The 22,410-nt window shown below is 39.0% G+C and overlaps 1 protein-coding gene across 1 annotated transcript; it reads left to right on the forward strand.

The window, feature by feature from the left end:
• The first annotated feature begins 4,431 nt into the window (after positions 1-4,431).
• LOC104225187 (uncharacterized) lies at positions 4,432-13,374 on the forward strand. The gene is made up of 5 exons (XM_009776954.2): positions 4,432-4,744; positions 9,414-9,675; positions 9,763-9,959; positions 10,866-11,053; positions 12,804-13,374. The coding sequence occupies exons 1-5, from the start codon at positions 4,650-4,652 to the stop codon at positions 13,088-13,090; spliced, it is 1,029 nt and encodes a 342-aa protein (XP_009775256.1). The 5' UTR covers positions 4,432-4,649; the 3' UTR covers positions 13,091-13,374.
• The last annotated feature ends 9,036 nt before the right edge of the window (positions 13,375-22,410 follow it).

Genomic DNA, 22,410 nt, shown 5'->3' on the forward strand with positions numbered 1-22,410 from the left:
GTGGTAGAGGACCAACTATGTCCATCCCCCACTTCATGAATGGCCACATGGACAACACTGAATTCAAGAGTTCTGCCGATTGGTGTATCAACTGTACATGGCATTGACATTTGTCACACTTCTGAACGTACGTCTTTGCGTCATGTTCCATTCGAGGCCAATAGTAACCTCCCTGATTAACTTTAGACCTAACAAATCTGCACCAGAGTGATTCACACAGACTCCTTCGTGAATTTCCCTCATCATGTTGTCCGCCTCCGAGGCCCCCAGACACCGGCCAACGGTCCTTGATATGATCTCCTGTATAACTGCTCATCTACGAGGTAGTAACAAACCACTTTGGTGCATATTGCCCAATACACTTTTGGGTCTTTGGGTAATTTGCCATGCCGAAGATATTCGACGAACTCATTCCTCCAGTCTCAAACTAGGTTGGTTGAATTGACTTCGAGGTAACCATCCACATCAAATACCAAATGCAAAAGTTGAACAACAGTACCAGAGTTAGATCCATTTATCTCCATGGATGACCCTAGACTAGGCAATGCATCTGCTTCCATATTCTCTTCTCTCAGAATGTGTATGATCGACCATTCCCTGAATCGTACAAGCAATGCTTGAACCTTGTTTACATACTGTTGCATGCGTTCCTCCTTTGTGTCAAAAATTCCGTACACTTGGTTTACTACCAGCTGGGAATCACATTTGATCTCGATGACCTCGAAGCCAAGTCCAAGGGCCTGTTCAAGTCTTGCAACCAAATCTTTATACTCAGCTTCATTGTTAGTTAAGGGAATAGTTTTAATGGCCTACCTCAGGGTTTCTACCGAGGGTGTGACTATAACTACACCTAGACCGGACCCTTTTACATCGGAAGCTCCATCCTTTAACAAGGTCCAAACTTCTGATGCCATTTCTGACACCAGCACTTCCTTAGTATCCAAGGGTATTAATCCGGGATTGAATTGGGCCACAAAGTCAGCCAAAACTTGTGACTTTATCGCAATCCTAGGTTTGTACTCAATGTCGAACTCACTAATTTTGACCGCCCATTCAGCCAAATGGTCTGACAACTAAGGCTTGTGAAGGACATTCCTTTAGGGAATTGTCACAACTGCTGTCGGGTGGCACTGAAAATAAGGACTGAGCTTTTGAGAGGCAACTACGAGAGCTAAGGCCAGCTTTATGAGGTGCTGATAGCGAGTCTCCTCTCCCGATAATATTTCACTAACATAATAAATAGGAAATTACATTCTTCTTCCTCTTGGACTAAAATGGCACTTAGCGCTACTTCCAAAATTGCTAGATATATTACTAACTGCTCATCTTTCCCCTGTTTTGGTAGTAACAGGGAGATGGATAAGTACCTTTTTAGGGTTTTTAAGGCATGTTGGCATTTCGAAGTCCATTCGAAATTGTTCTTCTTTTTCAGAAGTAAAAAAAAGTGGTAGCACTTCTTTACATTTTTCAATTGGTTCGGAATGTCCTCAATAAATTTGATTTTGTCGGAATTTACCTTGATACCTCTTTGCGATACTAGGAACCCTAGGAATTTTCTGGAACCAACCCCGAACACATATTTTTCTAGGTTGAGTTTCATGTTATGCTTCCTCAAGATATCTAAGGTTTCTTGAAGGTGTTTCAAATGATCTCCTACATTCAAAGACTTGACTAACATGTCATTAATGTACACCTCCATTGTATTGCCTATCTGATTTTCAAACATTTTGTTAACGAGCCTCTAGTAAGTGGATCCGACGTTCTTAAGCCTAAACGGAATCACATTATAGCAATACGTGCCAAAGTTCATTATGAAAGAGGTTTTTTCCTAATCCTCAGGGATCATCTTGATTTGGTTGTAACCGGAGTAAGCATCAAGGATACTCATTAACTCGTGCCCGGCCGTAGCATCAAATATTTAATCAATATTTGGCAATGGTAACGAGTCTTGAGGGCACACTTTATTTAAATCCTTATAATCTATGCACATTCTAAACTTTTTATTCTTTTTCGGAACCACAACTATATTGGCTAGCCATTCTGGATATTTTACTTCCCGCATGGAACCAATATTGAGTAATCGGGTTTTTAACAAACATGTTCTTGACCTCGGCAATCGGACGTTTCTTCTGCCATACCGGTGGGAAGTCTGGGTCCCAGCTTATTTTTTGCACGACCACTTCTAAGAAATTTATAAATTCTAACCTGTGTTCGGGATTGAGTCCCGTTCCCAAGTGAAACTTCCTCTCCAAGAACTCTTCAAATAACTCCACTTGCTCGAGTTCCTCTGCAGTCGACTTAGTCGCATCCTTCTCCTCTGGAACTTGAAAGTATCTCAGAACTTGATAGGATTCTGATGACCCCTCACTCTTGTCATCTTCGTTCGGAGAGGGAGACAACATCGGTTCTTGTGATTTCTATTTGGTGGGTTCCTTTACCTTGGTGATGGAAACAATTACCGCGTTCATCTCCCTTGCAGCCGATTGATCTCCTCTTATCTGCTTGATTCCCTCTAGGGTTGGGAATTTTAATAACTGATGATACATTGAGGGCATAACCTTAAATTCGTGTATCCACGACCTCCCGATGATTACATTGTGTCCCATGTCGACATCTACTACTTCGAATAAGGTGGTCTTGGATACCCATTTGGCATTCGTGGGCAGCAGGATCTCTCCTTGAGTTTTCACACTTGTCAAGTTGAATCCAGCTAAGAGTTTTGTTGCCGGAATGATGCTTTCGATCAGATTTGCTTTCTCCAGTGCTCTCTATTGGATTATGTTGGCTGAAAGTCCTGGGTCAACCAAAACACGCTTAATTTTGAAACCTAAAACATTAAGAGAGATTACCACATCTTCATTAGGTAGGAGAAGAAGTCCGTCAACATCTTCTTTCGTGAAGGTGATATAATCCTCCACGGCTTCCTAGAGTCTCTTGTTGTGAGTCACCAATATCTTTGTTTTCTTGCCCGCCGAGAAGGTTACACCATTGATTTTGTTCCCTCCGAAAATCATATTGATAGTCAACCGAGGGGAGTCTTCTACCGCCTTAGAAGGTTCTGCATTGTCCCGGTTTAGGCCGTACTTGTTCTTGGCTCGGTCGCTTAAGAATTACCTGAGATTTCCATTTTTCAACAATGTTGCCACCACTTCACACAGATGCTGACAGTCCCAGTTCTATGGCCATGAATCCCATGAGATTCACACCACAAGTTGGGATCAGATCTGATTGGCTTTGGGAATCATGCTTCTTTGATATTCCGCATCATCGATACCGGCTCTACCAAGCTGATGTTGAAGTTGTAATCCAATAACGTGGGATAGGGACCTGTTTTTCTTGTAACGGCCTGTTGTTCTGGCGACGATTAGCTCTTTTATCGGGAGCAAACCTATCCGAGGACCGAAACCCTTTGCTGCTGCATCCCCGGTTCTTTCATATGGCAGGAAACAACATTTAGAAGACCGTCGATCCGCATCGAAGTTGCTTTTACCCACAGTGGGCACTAAACTGTTTACCGTAAAATGATACAGTTAAATTTGTTACGTGGTTTATAGACAAACGAACTGATTTGATCCAAAAATTGATAAAGAAATAAAACTAAAAAAATGAGACTTAGCAATTGAAATTAAAGAAAATAACGAGCCTAGCTCCGAGCACAATGTCTCCGAGGGCAAAAGTGAAAGCAATGATAAAGAGCAAGCAAAGTTTGTTTAATTGAGAGCGAAAGTAAAATATAACATATGTTTTGCTATGAGTTTTTCGTGTGTTACAATGGCTGTTGAGCCTGCTATTTATAGCTATACCTAGGGAAACAAGATCCTATGATCAAGCCCCACTTAAGTGATAATAAAGGAGTGATGATGAATATATAACGGCAGACCATGAATGCAAATATTCCCTATAACGATCGCTCATTTAATGTTAGAGAATATTTTCTCATTGAATGCTATCCAATGACAAATACTCGATCTTCTCCCGTTAACTATACTCCCTTGGAGATTTATGCGACACCGATTGCAGCGGTTGTACCCGGTACTAATTGTTACTTCACTTATCTTTTGACTATCCTCGGTTCCACGTGTCATGCTACCATTCGATCATTTATTATGAACCAATTTTACCCCGTACGACCTCTCCCCTATATAAAAAAAGAATAGTGATAAATAACTCATTGCTTTGCCAAGATATCAAACGAAATCAGTTTGGTACTTTGGAATATATTTGGAACAAGTGGAAGTTAGTTATTTTGTAAAAATTATTTATAAACCGAACATAGAGTAAGAAAAGTTATTTGGTGTATACCAAAAAATCTGTTCCTCAAAATTTACGAAGAAACGCCACCTAAGATACTCCACGTGGCAGCTCGTGAAACGCCAGGGAGAGTGCTAATCACGAGATTCTGGTCTCCGCTCACCTCACCTCCTCACCTTTGCCTGTCACTCAATAAACTCAACTCATCAAATAAAATCTCCTCTTTCTCTCTCTTGGTTGTGTTCACGTCGTTCATCCATTTCACATCTCTTCTCTTCAATTAATTCCTATATATAAATTCAACTCACTATGCCAGCTCCTGTTACTTTCATCCCTTGATTCATTACTGTACCAGTCTTCAATTTTTTTCCCTTTTGACTTTCACTTACGATTCCGATATGGAAAAATGTCGTTTGGTTCTGTTTCTTGCCGCGATTTCTTCAGTTTTCCGACTTCTCCATGCCACCTCCGGCGACTCTGATCCGATTTACAAGTAAGTTCTGCTCTAATTCTTCTTTTTTAAACTATCTGTACTTGCTCAAGTTTTCTAGCTTATTTATTGCATTTAAAATACTAGTGGTTTGATACTATGTTAGTCCCCAACTTATATGTTTAATTTGGCTGGTAGATTGTGTAATTCTTATAACTTTTGGGATTTAGCAGCTCGATACAGTACGAATCCACTAGACAATTAAGTAGGAAGAATACAGGTGCGTATGTAGGGAGGAAATTTTTTTACGTAGGGAAACCATTTTATGGAATAATGTTGGGTATAAAGCAGGTGACATATGGTAAATTTATAAGGTGGAGGATGGAGTTTTCCAGTTATTTTGGATATTAAAGAATGATAATAATGTCAAAGTTTGGGAGAGGGTGGTGGAATGGAGGGTGAGGAGGGCAGTGTCTATATCTGACAATCAATTCGGGTTCATGCCGGGTCTTTCCACTACGGAAGCTATCCACATTATCAGGAGGTTGGTGAAACAATATAGGGATCGGAAGAAGGATTTGCACACGGTGTTTATTGACCTAGAGAAAGCGTATGACAAGTTTCTAGGGAGGTTCTTTGGAGATGTCTGGAGGTGAAAGGTGTGCCGGTAGCTTATATTAGGGCGATAAAAGGACATGTATGAGGGAGCTAAGACTCAGGTTAGGACTGTGGGAGGTGACTCGGAGCACTTTTCTGTTGTTATGGGGTTGCACCAAGGGTCTGCGCTCACCCGTTCTTATTTGCCCTGGTGATGGATGCACTAACTTTGTCATAGGAAATATATCATCAGCAAACAATATACACCATATTCAAGGGGGATTTGCCATGGTGCATATTGTTTGCTGATGATATATTTCTGATTGATGAGACGCGAGGCGACGTTAATGAGAGGTTGGAGGTTTGGAGACAAACCCTTGAGTCTAAAGGTTTTAAGTTGAGTAGGACTAAGACAAAATATCTAGAGTGTAAGTTCAGTGATGCGTCAGGGAAAACGGACATGGATGCGAGGCTTAACTCACAAGTCATCCCCGAGAAAAAAAAGTTTCAGGTACCTTGGGTCAATTATTCAAGGGATGGGGCGATAGACGAGGATGTCACGCATCGTGTAGGAGTGGGGTGGATGAAATGGAGGTTAGTATATGGAGTCCTGTGTGACAAGAAAATGTCACTGAAACTTAAAGACAAGTTCTATAGAGCGGTGGTTAGACCGACCATGCTGTATTGGGGCCGAGTGTTGGGCAGCCAAGAATTCTCATACCTAGAAGATGCAAGTAGTAGAAATGAGGATGTTGAGATGAATGCGTGAGCACATTAGGCTGGATAAGATTAGTAATGATGATATTCGGGAGAAGGTGGGCGTGGCTCCCAGGGACGACAAGATGCGGGAAGTGAGGCTTAGATGGGTCGGGCACGTGCGGAGGAGAAGCATAGATGCCCCGGTTAGGAGGTGTGAGTGGTTGACATTGGCAGGTACGAGGAGAGGTAGAGAGCGACCTAAGAAGTATTGTGGTGAGATGATCAAACAAGACTTGGTGCGACTTCAAATCTCCGAGGACATAGCTTTGGATAGGAAGGTATGGTGGTCGAGCATTAGGGTTGTAGGTTAGGAGGGAGTCGAGCATTTTTCTACGTTGTTCCGAGGGCGGGGCTAGGCTGATAATGTTTCGCCGTGGGTTGTTAGTGGTGTAGTTTCCACACTATTTCCTATGGCATTATTATCGGTTATTGTTATTGCTTTTACATCTATTTTTCCGTTTCTTACGATGCTGATATATTTTTCTGGCTTTTGTTGCTTTCACTGATCCATTGTCTATTGTTTATTGTTTATTGTTTATTTTCTTCTTGAGCCGAGAGTCTTCCAGAAACAGCATCTCTACCCCTCTTGGGTAGGGGTAAGGTCTGCGTACACTCTACCCTCCCCAAACCCCACTTGTGGGATTTTACTGGGTTGTTGTTGTTGTTGTTGATAATAATGTCAAAGTTTAAGCGTGCAACACTAGGTGATTTCTTCACGTCTGCCTAAGCCTTGGTGCGCTAGGTGATTTCTTCCCGTCTGCCTAAGCCATGGCGCACAGAGCCACCTAGTACCTATGCTGGTGGGAGATAGCAGTTACCCTGTGGAATAGTCGACGTGTGCACAAGTTAGCTCAGACACCATCGTTATAAATTATATCAAAGTTTAAGTTGAAAAATTATACTCCCTCCGTTCCAATTTATGTGAACCTGTTTGACTGGGCACGGAGTTTAAGAAAAAAATGAATATTTTTGGAATTTGTGGTCCTAAACAAGTCCAAATGGGGCCCAGAGTATTTGTGTGGTTATAAAAGCTTCTCATTAAGGGTAGAGTTGTAACTTTAAGCTAAATTGTTACCAAATTTAGAAAGGGTTCATTCTTTTTGGAACGGACCAAAAAGGAAATAGGTTCACATAAACTGGAACAGAGGGAGTATTGAGTATCGATGGTATATTTATAAAGGACAGTAACTTTTGCTCATAAGGACAAATAGTCATTTGTGCTCTTTTGATAGTAAACATCTTCCGTCATACCAAACACCGTTAAACACCTTTTCTGGCAATTAATGCCTTTTGTTATAAAAAATTGATAGATGAGTCGTTTAGAATTCGAAGTGATGCTGCTGTCTCACTTTATTAGTGTGTGCTTGAAAAAATATTTGGGAGATGGAGAATTATTTTTTTGTTGCCTATGTATTGTTGAAAACACATTCTAAGGAGAAAATAGAGTCATTGAATGTTTATCTTGTGATAAAGAAGCTTAGTGTTTCTTCAGCCGTGGAATTTTCGTCCTTGCTAATCCAAAGAAATGGACTTGGATTTCTAGAGTAACCTGTGGGAATCAATTGATCTTTCTCTTGTCGAAAGTTGAAACCTTGTATATTGTGCCTTACACGGAAAGTGTAATCATGGATTAAAATGCTCTATGGTCAAGGAACCTGCTATCATTAAGAACTTTGTCCTTTTTAAGTAAGCAGCAATTAGACGTAACTTTTCAACCATTTAGATGTTGATGCTGGTCTTCCAGAGATGGTATCACTTGACCTTTGGATTTAACTTCCTAAAATTACAAGTCATACAAATAAGTGATGACGAATGATAGTGGCATCTGGAATGGAAAAGGGTTTCGGTTCGGTTTGGTTCGGTTTGGTTTTGCTTTATTTTTGAAAATTAATGTGTTTGGATTTGGTTTTGGAAGAATTGCCTTCTGGAAATGTTAGTCCCTTATAGAAGTACACCTGAGTTTATTGAAGGACAATGCGTCTTTCGCTGATGTTTCCTCACGATATATATTTCCAAGTTGGTTTAATGAGATAAACTTAAACAGGCTCACCCTCTGTTTCTAGTTTACTTCGATAAATTAGTGACAGTTGTATGAAGTAAAATAGATGAGCAAGCTGCAAACAAGAATTCGTTAACATTCTTAACAACATTTACTTTATCCTTAAATACGGAGTATTGAAGTAGTATGGACCCAAACAGAGCATTTAAGATATTGAGGATTCATACAACGGACTCCAACTAGTTTGGGATTGAGGCATAGTTGTTGTTGTTGGCTTCACAAGACCTAACGTTCACTATATTTTCATATGCTCGGCTTTTGAGAAGGTTGCTTTTTATTTTTATTTTTTTTGGGGGGGGGGGGGGGGGGCCCTAGTTTGTTTGAATTACTATATTTATGGTCTCCCATGGAACCATTTAATCCAAGTTTTGTTTTTTGACTTATTTGGTATAACAGATTTCTAGAAAATTTTATCCTATAGAGTGAATTGATGCCAGTGAGCTGCTTTTTGACTTCATAAGGTTATTAATTAGGAAAGGCACCGTTATGTCCTCCAGAATTGCTGTTAGTTGCTGAAAGTTACTCCTATATTTTCTTTAGAAATGATATTTAGGTTACAAGATACCTAATTTATGGCCCTAACACCCCCCCCCCCTTCCCACACACACACAAAAATAATTGAGAGTTCAATGACTAATTTGCAGATTCCAAAATGTCGGAGGTTGAACTCAATGCAAATCTCTGATCTCTGAGTTTTTAGTTTTGCTTCGATCAAATTCATTGAACATAACTTTACAATTGTTACGTTTGACTGTTAAAAGGCCCACATAACCCAGGCTACTATGGCTTCTTTGTCAAGATGAACACATAGCCAATAGCACTGCGTCTTCTAGTCTCAACCCACACGGCCAAAAACCCAACCAAAGTATGAATAGCCTCAGAAGCTGCAAAGATCAAAAGTGATCCCAAAAACTAGTGAAAACCTTCTAAAAAAAGTGATCATGGATGGGTTAAGCTCATTTTGTATATGGAATTTGACCACTAGCAGCTGTAAAGTTATTATAATTTCCATACTTTTCAATTTATGCTGTTCTAGAATTTTCTACTCTGAATCATGAAATGTAAATGGCTGTATATGAATATACCTTTTGGCAGATTTTTAAGCCTATAGCCACCATCTGGACTATGATGTACTTAAGATTATTGCAATCATGCTATTGGTTCCCTCTCTACTTCTGCTTCCTGGGTAGCACCTTGCTTTCGTTCCTGGCAATGGTGAATCTGATTGAAACCCAAGTATTTGCTTGTTTCCGCTGCAATTCTTTCAAAGTGATTTTGCTTCATGACTTATGATCATTGAGTTTGTTGGTTTCACAGAGCATGTGTTGATCAGTGCAAGGAGACTGGATGTGTGGGGGACAACTGCTTTCAGCATTGCAATTTTTCTTCTGGGGGAAATCTCATTGGTGGTCCATGGTACCTGCAGGAACCACTATATCTGAGATGGAAACAGTGGGACTGCCTTAGTGATTGTCGATACCACTGTATGCTTGTCAGAGAGGAAGAAAGGCAGAAGCTTGGTCTTAAGCCTATCAAATATCACGGGAAATGGCCATTCCGTCGTGTTTATGGGATCCAGGTTCTTCATAGAAATAAATTAGTTATTTCTTTACATCTAGTCTCTGATATAATTCATTCATCTTAACCAAGTCTTTTCCAAAACCAGGAACCTGTTTCTGTGGCTTTCTCTGCCCTTAACCTTGCTGTACAATTCCATGGATGGGTATCCTTTTTCATTCTAGTGAACTACAAGCTACCTTTTAGCCCAAGCAAGAAGCCCTATTATGAATACACTGGTTTGTGGCATATTTATGCAATTTTATCAATGAACGCCTGGATCTGGAGTGCTGTTTCCCATAGTAGGTGAGTTCCCAATTCATTCTTTTTAATCTCTGATTAGTAATCCCCATCTACTATAAACTGCATAAATTTTGTTTAAGCTGAAATCAAGTGGTTTAAAACTGTCTTGCTAAAAATGTTACTGGCAACTGCTCGAGTTTCTTCTATTGATTGATAGCTTCATCTTCATAAATGAAGAAAGTGGAAACTTTTCTTATCAATTTCCGAATTTTTTCTGAGGTTTTGTGCTATCAGATATCATATGTGACTATGCTGCTGCTGTGAATAACTATGGTGCATGTAGAGTTAGAGTCACAATTGTCTTTTGCTTTCTGCACAATTGTTCCTTTTGCACTCTGAACATAACAGGGTAGCACTGTTTGGTGCATGTAAATCTCGTTGTTTACTAATGAGTATTTTTTTGTTGAACTCGATTAAACAAAAAAAGAGTAATTTTTTTGGTTGAGCTGTGTGACTACCTCATTAAGCTTACATCGTATGAGAGAGATCACCTATATTTAGTTAATAATGTCTTAACATGTCCCTGCAAGTGGGCCCCTGATTAGTTTCTTTGGCAAAGCACGTGGAAGTACCTTTAGTTTACGGGTCATGGTAAAACTTGAACCTAGGACCTTTTCTGCTTTGGTACCCTGGTAAATTGTATGATCACCTCATTTGAGCTTAAGTTATTAGAGAGGGGGCACTTTTATTTATTTAATTATGTCTCAACACTTTTTCTAATTTTAACTGTTGTTTAAGATCGCCTGCATTTGTAACTTTTCTGAAAAGTTAGACTAGTGTCTTCATCATAGTAATAACCATGTCGGGAAACTGTGGCACTATCTCTAATGTAATTATGCTATTGTCTTCTCGCTTAAAGTTTCTCACTTTTGATTTTTCTTGTTTTGATGTTCTGAAATTAATTTGCAGAGATGTAGAATTGACTGAGAAGCTAGATTATTCATCTGGGGGTGCGTTGGTTGGGTATTCACTCATTCTTGCTATATTGCGAGTCTTCAATGTGAGAGATGAGGCAGCAAGGGTAATGATTGCTGCTCCCATTGTTGCGTTTGTGACAACCCATATCTTGTATCTGAACTTTTATCAACTTGACCATGGTATGTCCCCTTTCAGTATGACTCTGTTGAATACTGCATGATTGTCATCAAGTGTACTTAATTCCTGCTAGGCCTGGAAACAATACATCAACTCCTTGGATAATTCTAACATCATTAGTCCAATTCCCTCTTGGTCATGATCTAGGATCTCTATATTTTTCAACTTCTGCAGTATATTATAAAAAGCAAAAACTTGGTTATTTATCTTCCTGATGTTTCTCTATAAAGACATAAGTCACATAGTCAAGTGGATCGGACTAGAGAGGGAATCTGTAGATGCAGGTAGATGATTATCAGGTTATTATGCATGTCCTCTTGGACGTTGAGTGAAGAGTCGCAAAGATGGCAATGAACAGATCTAAGGAAAAAGTAAAATGCTTCATCTTATTTTGAATCCACTCTGCCTTGATGAGGTTGAGTGCTGTTTCCTAATTGTGCTTTTTAAGATATCAAAATGGTGATTTGTGGGGTGTCACTCAATATAAAAGTAAAACAAATAAAACAGACAACTCCAAAACTTTAATAAGAACTGACCATTAGGCTATCTACTTCACCTACCTCCTTTGATCTTAGTTCAAGTCGTGATTGCTTATGTTTTGGCCTAATGATATAGCTGGATTCCTACTTTCCAGTGTTCCTGAAACCGGTTTAGACTGCCTTCTTGTCTATCCTTGAGTTTAATTTCAGGTTATTGTGTGTGTCGTTGGGTAAAGAGTGACAGAAGAATGGCAATGAATGGATATATCTAAGAAAAAGTACAAAAGCTACGTCTTAGAGAATTCAGTTTGCCTCGATGTGGATGGTGTCACACAATTATCTTGTCCCTGGACCAAGGACTCGTGCAAACTAATTTTTTCATATATGCAGCCACTAGCAAAACAAAATAGAAATTACTCAAACAAAGAAAAAGTAGACCTGAACTGCAATTTCTTCTTTAGTCATTTAACATTTATTGAATCTATGAGTTAAATGTTCAATTGCCATCATGAAATGTTTGATCGAAAAAGGCAAACATGTTCTTGAGTGGAAAACTACTTTGTTGAGATGACTAAAAGGTTAATTGAGGGAGTTCTTCCTCTACTGACTGTTCATTTGCATCCTCTACCAATGTAAAATTTAATTTGCACGCATCTGATTGTCCGTTCTCATTTTTCTACTCCGTGAATTCACGTTTCTAAATAAACTTTGAATCGAGTTTTGGACAACTACTGCGATGTTTCTTGTAAGAGCATATGTAGACTAGCCATTTGCACATAAACAGTTACGACAATTTTAAAAGATACAGGACACTGCAAAATATATGTACATCTTAAGAAACAGGACAGAGGTGTCTAATAAGCTTAAATGCTTTGGGATTATGCATCACCTGTCAAACTTGTAGTGGTCATCTTGCTTTGTTACATCAACAATAACATTTGGCAGTCTCCTTTTTTTCTCTCATTTTCCAAAATCTACATTCATGAAAAGTCAAGCGCTAATATGAGCTCGCATCGGGGGTGGGGGGGGGTGGGTGGGGGGTTTCAGATATGTATAGAAACAATTTTGTTTGTCTTTTTTCTTTCCAGCAACCAACTTCACACAATTAAGGGAACATTTTTGGTGGTCAAATAAGTGTCCCATGTGTCATGTGGCCAATGTAGTTACAGGAACCCTAACCGATTATGTTTAAGCGGTAGTGGCTCTTTATGTCATGAATTTGTTACATGATAATGCAAGGTGTAGAAGCTGAAGTTGCCAGATTACATTGCAGGATTAAACACCAAAGTCTGTGTTGCTATGAGCATGTTGCAGTTTACTTTATGGGCGGTCTGGGCAGCTTTTACTCGCCATCCATCACGCTGGAAGTTGTGGCTTGTGGTGACTGGTGGAGTCCTTTCTACACTCCTTAAGATATATGACTTTCCTCCCTATATGGGATATGTGGACGCTGATGCTCTATGGCACACTATCTCCCTTCCCCTAGCGTACTTGTTGTGGAGTTTTGTTAGGGATGACAGTGAATTTGGAACAACTACTCTCATCAAGAAAGCTAAGTAGAATGAGAGGCACGCCGTAATTAAAGGGTGTCCAAAGTGATTTCCATTCAGATCTTTGTTAGTTTTTGGTTGGTTGTCTCTTTTTTCTTGCATGAATGCATTTCTTGGAAATGCCTGGTCATGCGAGTTTCCGTTTTTCCAACTTCAGTAGGCCTAGTTCAGTTGCATTTTTTAATTTCCACATCTTTCATCCAGTGTCTTGTAAAACATATCTGAAGTTGTACTTGGCTTATGTTATTGTAGCTTGTATTTTATGCATTTATTTAGTGTGAAGTTCTTACTGTACCTTGGGCACAGCATGAAGTCATTTTAGCTCCTTGAGAGAATTAGTTAAGAGTGGTTTCTGTATTTTTAAACGTTGCAATTTTGGAGTGCTTAGTGCTTACAGGCTATAGCATATATATTTAATTGGTCATGTTGCTAATGTCATTGTATATAATTGCAACGGGAAGGGGTTTACGTCTTCAGGCTAATAAAACTGGGTTCGAGCATCGCTTGCTTCCCTATGGAGCACTTTTCTGTCATTTGCTGGTTTTTTGCTTTGCAAGGGGAGACACAGGAATAGTGTAGAATGTTCACATTTAAAAAGGCGCATAAGTAAAATACTACCCTTCAAATGATAATTTCTCACTTTAAATTGCTTTTTTTAATTTTTTTTGTGTGCTTGTTTTGGCCAGGGATGTTCATGGTTTGGTTTGGATCGGTTTTTTCCTAAAAAGAAACCAAACCAAGTAAGTCTGTTTTTCAAACATTAGAACCAAATTAAACCAATTAAGTTGGTTTTTCTTGATCCTGTTTATGTCGGTTTTTCGGTTTTTTCCGTTATTTGTCGGTTTTTTCTTAAATATAAGACATACACTACCAAACACATATTTCGGCGACCACATTTTCAATGTAACAGTATCAAATCAATTGCCCTTTGAGAAATATATTATTTACCAAAATATATTGATGATAATTGAATCAAAATAGTGATGATTAATTTAAGGACTCAATTAAAAATATGTTATTTTTAACACGAAATGGATTCTTACACTAAACAAAAGAAAACTACCAATCAAACTAGAATGTAAAGATAAAGAACTATATTAAAAGTGCAAACTATTAACATTTACCATAAATTTTTTAAAACTTTGTATAACAATATACATATATATAGGTGTAATAATAAATTTGGAATAGCCACTCCAATAGTCGGTTTGGTTCGGTTATTTTCTGATTAAAACCAAACCCAAACCAAATTTGATCGGTTTATACAATTCAAAACCAAACCAAACCAAAAAGTATCGATTTTTTGCGCGATTTGGTTTGGTTTTCGGTTTGCTTCGGTTTTTCAGGGTTTTATGAACACCCCTAGTTTTGGCTATGCTATATGTCTTCTGGATTTCTATTTCTATCATGCTATTTTAGTTGCAATAAGTGAGAAGATGATGATTTTAAATTAGTCATATACCTAATTTTAGTTTTGATTTGTCTTATAGCCTGTTTGGCCAGACTTCTAAAATCTGCTTATTTTGAGAAGTGTTTTTTTCAAAAGTGCTTTTCAAAAAAGTACTTTTGATGAAAATCGGTTTGTGTTTGGCTCAATAATTTAAAAAGCACTTTTGAGCAGTAATTAGTGAGAGAAGCTACATTTTTCTGCTTCTCAAAACTGCTTCTGCTTCTTCTCAAAAATACTTTTTTTCCTTCTAAAAACTTAGGCAAACACCTTAATTTTTGGCCAAAAACTATCAAAAAAGTACTTGACCAAAAAATAGCTTAGCCAACATGCTATTTATCTATATTGAGAGAGCAATACCACCAAGGACTAAAACTTTCAGATGACTTATGCAGTGATGATGAAGTAAAAGATAATGCGCCTGCAGAAAATGACAAAATACTCTGACAGTTGGGTACACGTTTGTGGTGTTCTTTTGGTATATTGGTCTTCTTAACATGAGAATTGCATAAGTTTTGTGAAAATATTAGGGCCTGTCTGTTTTAAAGGGTCAGTATGCATCTACTACGAGGATGCTCACTAGCCCCGTGGAGTAGTCTTTTTTTAAAGATTGGTAGGTGACGGAACCAAGGGCAAGTGCATAAATAAATAGTCATTTTTAAGGATGTTATTTAAAAATTAGTTAATACTTATTTTGTCCTGATATTTTAAATTAAAAAATTTGAATTTCAGAATAATTCAGGTCATTTTTGTCTTGAAAATTTGAACTGAAAATTGAAATACATTGATTAATTCTTAAATAACAGTACTATGGGATGGCTACCTGGTGTCATTTCTACGTGGATCTCGCTCCTGAGTCTCGAGTCTTTGAAAGAAGCTAGTGGACATGGCGGCTCATATTCAGGACCAACATCTTTTTGGGTCCCCACTTTGTCCTCTGATTTTCTTATACTGCATGCTTAAAAGAAACTAGAAAGTAGAAACTCAAACTGTTCCTTTTAAAAGGGTAGCCATACTAACTCTGGCTTTGGTAGGGTAACGTGTCAGATAGTAATTGCCTCCATGCCCTAAATTTCCCAAATTTATGCTGTTGTCTTGTGTATGATCCAAAACTTAGATTTGGGGTTTTATACAGTTATATTAGATTTAGACTTATAGAAAAAGAGGGTTAATCAAAGTTGATGTTAATATTCAATAGCAGATCTAATACTTTTATGGTGAATATTTAATGTGTAATATTAAATAAGGTTGTCTAAGAACAATGATGGAGCGATACAGGCTTGAAAATGTTAAGGCTAGTAATAAATGATAATGAATGACTTTCAAATAATAAATGAGATAAAGTCCGCCCGACAAGGGTGAGATTTTTCACTATGCTTTCTAACAATGATGATGATGATAATCAGTTGAATATTCCGATTCTTCTTGGATCGGGAGAAAAAGGTCAAAGAAAAAGAAGTGCAAAATTAGGCTTTCTATGTATTCAATAAGGAGAGAATCTTGCACAGAGAATGTCAATGATATTCTTTACAAAATATTCGATGCCCCTTTGGAACTACATCTCTTCCTATTTATAAAAGTACATGGACCACAAAACCCTAGATAGTACAATAGAAAGGAATATCCATGAGAATATTCTCTAGGGATCTAAATCCTAAAACTAGTCGTTACTTCGTACTAAAGGTAGGTGCTCGTCCTTGCCCTCATCTTCCGTTAAACAACCTCGACCTCGACGATTTATCCTTTTCACACGACTTTGACCTTTTGGAGTCAGGTTGACACGTCATAGTGTCGATACGTCACAACCTCCAAAGGCTTTGTCATAGTTGACCAGGTCAAATGCATGACATGAAGTTTTTCGCCCATACAGTTAGTTCCTCCGCTTGTCGAGGTCGTCCCCATGGACAAGCTTGATAAATGGATAATAGTAATCATGATCGTCATAAGAGACGGATGATGTGGCATTTTGAGAATCACATATTTCGAACTCTTAATTTTTCCGGGTGACCTCTGGAGAAAGCCTGACATGGATGGGATGTGACATCATTTATCACGATGACGTTTGTTCCCGTTACATCGTGTCAGGACACGTGCGGTTTTTGGATTGGTTCCGCCATTGCAATTTCGGCTGCCATTATGATTAGTCGTTCCAAATTCTAGTTTCCTTCTCTATAAAGAGGGGGATGATCACCATTATTCAAGTTTTACCTCAAGAATCACCTTTGCTTTCTTTGAGTTTATTTCTCTAGCTTATCATTCTCTAAAGCTTCCTCCCATTTTCTCGACTCTTCTCCTCCCTAAAATTCTTCAAACTTTACAATCATGTCTAACTTGCCTTCTGATACTCGTGGTGGGGAGGTTTCTGGTGTGAATGAGGATATTCTGACCACCTCATTGATTGTTGCAGCCTCTGTTCGCGGAGGATATGCTACCTTCGCCATTGAAGCGGAAGTTCTTCCCTTGGTAGAAAAAATTATTCTCGCAGCCACAATGCGAAACTGGACTTGCAACGGTAGCCGGAGGCGGTGGCTGAGGTTTTCTGATCGTCTCTAACAACCGATCATTTGGCAGAGTTCAAAGCTAAGTATGGCCTTCCAAATCAAGTGGATCTTGTACCCGTCAGTGATGGCGAAGTGTGTACAGACCGCCCAGGGTACTGTGCTCTTTGTGCCTATCCCTTCACCGTAGGCTATTCATTTCATCTTCCCCCTTTGGTAGAGGAATTTCGCTGCTATTACTGGGTTTGTCCGGCTTAGCTCGCGCCCTTGCTCTACAAGGTGATCAAGATGCTGTCCAAGTTTGCTAAGCTAGCTGACGTCCAGACCACTCTGCAACATGTGGTTCACCTGTTCATGCCCAACTTCTACCGGGGCACGATGTTGAACATTCGACATCACGGAAGCAAGTCCCTGGTCATTAAGATGGTTGACAGAGGTAGTCGAGAATTCGGGCTTGACTCTTTTTTGTTAAGACTAAATCCGTCGTGGCTGACGTCGCGAATTTTCCAAAAGCTTGGAATCATGCTCGTAAGTATTTATGCTTATCTTCCTTCTCTCATTTAATCGTAGAGTCCGAGTTCGTGAGTTGATTCTTCTTATTTTGCAGCTACTGCTCGGCCACTTCAGTTGGTGGTGCACCTTACTAGCTGGGTTAGGCAAGTCCTTCCCTGCACTGTAGGGATTCGAGACTGGTCGAGTTTTTGGCAGAAGTACAAACTGGCTCTCTCTTCGAAAGGTAATGTCGGCACGTTATCTTTCTGTCTTTACTTGTTGATCTTGGTGTTCTCATCCTCATACTTTCTTCTAGGCTCCGCCAAGGAGGTTGCTAAAAGGAATCTGGCGCCGATGCTCTATCAGGAGAAGGAAGGGTGTTGCTTCCTCTACTCTTGCCCCCTTTTGATTGTTGCGCTCTCTCTTCCCTCGGCTCCATCTCATGTTGAGGACGAGGAGATTTATTTGTATGGCATGGACTTGAGGCCCTCTAAGAGGAAGGCCATGGATGTGGGAGCCGGTGTGCCAGCAGTGTCAACTTGTTTGAGGATGGGGTCGTGGTGCAAGAGACTATGATGATAGTGATAGAGGGAGGCGTTGGGGCGGCCTCAGAGGTGCATAGGTTGGAAGAAATCAGAGTTGCTTCTTCCTTGCGACCCGAAGAGGAAAAGGTCGTTATGAACACCTTTGACAATGGTTCTGCGCGTCCTGGGTGCGGGGAGGCCTCATCTTCTAAACCGGCTCAGGAAGCTTCCCCTGTTGATAAAGGGAAAGACAATGTCATGACCCAAACCGATGGTCCGCGACAAGCACCTGATACCTTATCCAACCGAGTACCAACATAACGTATCTTTTCATGTCATACTATCATAGATAATTGAGCCAGAAGGCTGTCGTGAGTTAAGTAGAATACAACATGTGATACCAATTTATACATAAGACATACGGGCCTATAAAGCCAAAATAACCACTCATATACTGAACATATGCCGATAAGGCCATACAATCTTTTATGTACATGACATCTGTCTACAAGCTGCTAAGAATACATAATTTTCATAAAGGTCGGGACAGAGTCCCACCATACCAAACAGTACACGTCTAAATTATACCAACCAAACAAGCAACTCCGAAGCAAATAGAGCGCACTAACATCTTTCGCTGAGCTGATAGCCTACTTAGAGGGCTCTCGACCTATCTATCGGGACCTGCGGGCATGAAATGCAGCGTCCCCAGACAATAGAGACGTCAGTACGAATAATGTACTGAGTATGTAAGGCACATAAATAAGTACATAATAGACATGGAAGAAATATAGAGTAAATAACTCAACCTGTAAGTCTAGAAAACTTTGTAAATTATGAAATACTTATAGTGTTATGCATAAGCGCATGAATGTCATGTCGTGCATAGGTACATGTTTCATAAAATCATTAGCCTCTGAAGGCATCCCATCATATCATCTCGGCCACTGTGGGCAAAATCATCAACATATACCAACTGATCAGGTGGTGGTGTGTATATAATGCCATAACCTTTTTCCATATCCCATATACATATAATATACATATATACGCGTATATAACGCCATCTGGTCTTGGGTCAATGTACATGAATGCAATGTATGAGAAGTACTGTCACGCCCCCTTTTTTCCCTCCGCAGAGAGAGGTCTGGGTTTCGACATTCCATGGAGTATGATAACTCATTTCCTTTTGGGAATTGGGTATTTGAAGAGCCACCACCTAACGGATTACGGTGCGTTAAGGCCCCCAGAGTGATTAACTTTTGGATTGGTTTGCATTACCAGAGATTTAGGGTAAGAGCTCGAAATAACTTTGAGGGGAAGGTGTCAGAAACCCCTATTGGTCCACAACTGTGGGTCCCGACCGAACTTATATTCACAAATTAGTCCATAAACAGTTGAATCAAATAGGTTGCAAGTAAAACACGTTGGATACTTCAAGTAACAAGATAAAGATTTTTGAACAAGTTGTATGAAACAAAGGTTTTAAATAGAAAAAGGAATTTTGGAAAAAGAGGAGTCCTAGGTTGGTTAGCCTATAGGATCACCCCACACAATGTCCGGCAAACACTCCTCAAAGAGGGGCTACACATGATATTAGCGCGTAGTCATCATATCCCATATCTACCCTTCCTGTCCCCTTAGCGATCATTCAAAGCAAGTGTTGGTCAACGATCTCTATTGCGTGCTATTACCTGTCCCTTCTTAATGGTCTCGGGGGGATTTAGGACCTCTACCTATAGGTGGTTCTAGACAGATCCCTAAGGTTTTAAAGGTAAAAATACTAAGGCAACATGCAAGAACAGTTAGAACTTTAGCAAAGAAGAACATGAAGGAGCAAAGAAGAGGCTCAGTTTACCTCCACAAACAAGGCACATAAACAACATGACTCAAGCACAAATAAGGCCTTTTGTTAAACAGTATCCTAAGGCATGATATCTAAGTGAATATACAGAAAATATGCAGTTTGTTTTTATAAACCCAGAAGTAATGACCCTATCAGTGGCCTACTGATTTTAAAGCTTGCTTAAGCCAGAACAACATTAAGTCACAGAAATAGTTTTCAGAATTGCGACTTTTGAAAACGCCCTATAGTCTTGCCTATACGCGGAATACTGACGACTACATTTTTTATAGAACGAGACAAGGCAGGTTTAAAACGGACTCTTTTAATCTCTATAGGTATGCTGTCTAAGGCGATTTTAAAAGAACTCACTTCAAGAAAATATAAACCACTAATTGAAGATTTAGAAGTGAACTAATCGTTAACCGGATTAATTTATTTAAAACCAAACTAGTTTAGATCTATAGGCAGAATTTGACGTTGTTCCCTATAGGCATGATATCTATTTTAATAGTGATTTTAGAAACTTTGCAGGCATGATGACAAATGAAACAACATGTAAACAAAATTATAACAGAAGCTGAACTCGGATTATATCCTATAGGCATGGTATCTGCTTGTGAAACTGATTTTAAGACTTGTAAGCGTGGTTTCTATTATAGAATCGATTAAGACCTATAGGCATGATTTCTAACATAAACATATACGAAAGTCCTATGGGCATGGTTTCTACTTATAAGGCAAACACAACAAATTGTAAAATCCTATAGGCATGGTTTCTACACGTATTACCCTACAAACATGTAACTACCCACCCTTTTCACTAATTACCCCAATATTCGTTTACAAATTATTATAGACCATATGAATTACATAAGTAAATAAGAAAATGAGAAGTTATTCTATAGGGAGCTTACAGATAGGCCCAGATTTGCCAAAGCCTCCAATAGCCTCAAATGCCTCAATTCCATAGACAATGTCATAATCCAGGTGCATCAAAGTTCCCTAACGATCTCAAGGATTCCGGGCAGTGCTTACACCTAGACTTGGTAACCAAAATGAATAAGTGCAGTGTGGAAGGACCAACCTCAGTATGCCAGAGTTAAGAGGGTTCTTAGGAGGATCCCAAGGCAGTACACATACTGGAGGGGGCAGGACTTATTGACTTAGGAGTAGAGTGAAAGTGCTTAACACAAGTTGAAAAGTTTTAATGGGAAAACTGTATTAAAAGGAAGTTTTCTGAAATAACTTAGTAAAACAACAGAGATAGTTTGAAAAGAGAGTGGAGTAGTAAACAACAGTCCAAACACAACACCCTTAAGATAGGTTCATACACAATCAGGCGTCACAGAACCAAAGCAAGTTCAGTTGTCACAAACAGGGGTCAAGGGATTCGGGGATACATAGAACACCTGATTGTGCACACATAACAAGCAAATGTCTTAGGAATTGTACAGACATGCTTAGACACATATAATTAGGCATAGTTTCAGAACCAGCAAAGCTTAAGGGTATTTAGTAAATAGGATCCACATGATTCAATACCAGAACCATACAAGTTAGGAGTGCAGACTACTTAGAGGGGGTGGGGGTAACATGCTCATACTGATTCTAAGGAAGAGGAGTACATGACATACTAATTAGGTAATCATATTAACTGCAGGTCTCATAGAAAAACCATAGGTAAAAGCAAACTAGAAATAGAATGAACTGAAGCAATAAAAGAACCATATTGTTGTTGGAACTTGAATTGAAACTAGAACATACCAGTAAAGAAGACAGTAAGCAGAGTGAAGGAGCAGGAGAACATAATGGTTAGCCTTGGCTTGCAGCCGGCTAACTTAGAATAGTAGCAAGTAGCACAAAAGAGAGCAAAAAGTTTAAGTGAGAGAGAGAGAGAGAGAGCTTTGAACCAAGAGTGTTCGTGTGTTGTGTTAATGAAAGAGTGTGTATATATAGTTTGAACGCAGGTAGCAAATAAGGTAAAAAAATTAAAGTTCATCAGTAATTATGGGGACTCAAAATCAATCAGTCACGAAATCAAGGTAAGTACTCCCTTTAATTGAGGAGTCAACTTCAAGCGGTAATAAACATGTGGCAAAAAAGGAAGGAAATCGTATAAAGCTGAGCATAACAAATAAGGAAATATTTTTTGTACAGAACATGTAATAGAGGCTAGGTTCAACATATTTCAATCAAGGAAAATACTTAGGAAATCAATTAATAGCATAATTGACCATAGAATAAGGTCAAAAAATATTTTACAAGGTTAAAAATCAGTAGAGATATCATGCAAAATCAGTGAAAGATCAATCACAAAGACTCAAGAATTCAAAAGTAAAAAATAACACTGATTTAGCACCACTTTATAAGAACAAGAACATAGTAAGCAAAACCAGAACTCTAAGAGGTCGAGCAGGAGAAAAATCATATATAAATTAGGGATTCATGTAGAGCATAGTCTGAATTAGTAGAATAAGCATGATACAGGTAGGAGAAGTGAATAATCAGAAACATTGGTGAACA

The sequence above is a fragment of the Nicotiana sylvestris genome, chromosome 5 (genome assembly GCF_000393655.2).
Source record: "Nicotiana sylvestris chromosome 5, ASM39365v2, whole genome shotgun sequence".
Lineage (NCBI taxonomy): Eukaryota > Viridiplantae > Streptophyta > Magnoliopsida > Solanales > Solanaceae > Nicotiana > Nicotiana sylvestris.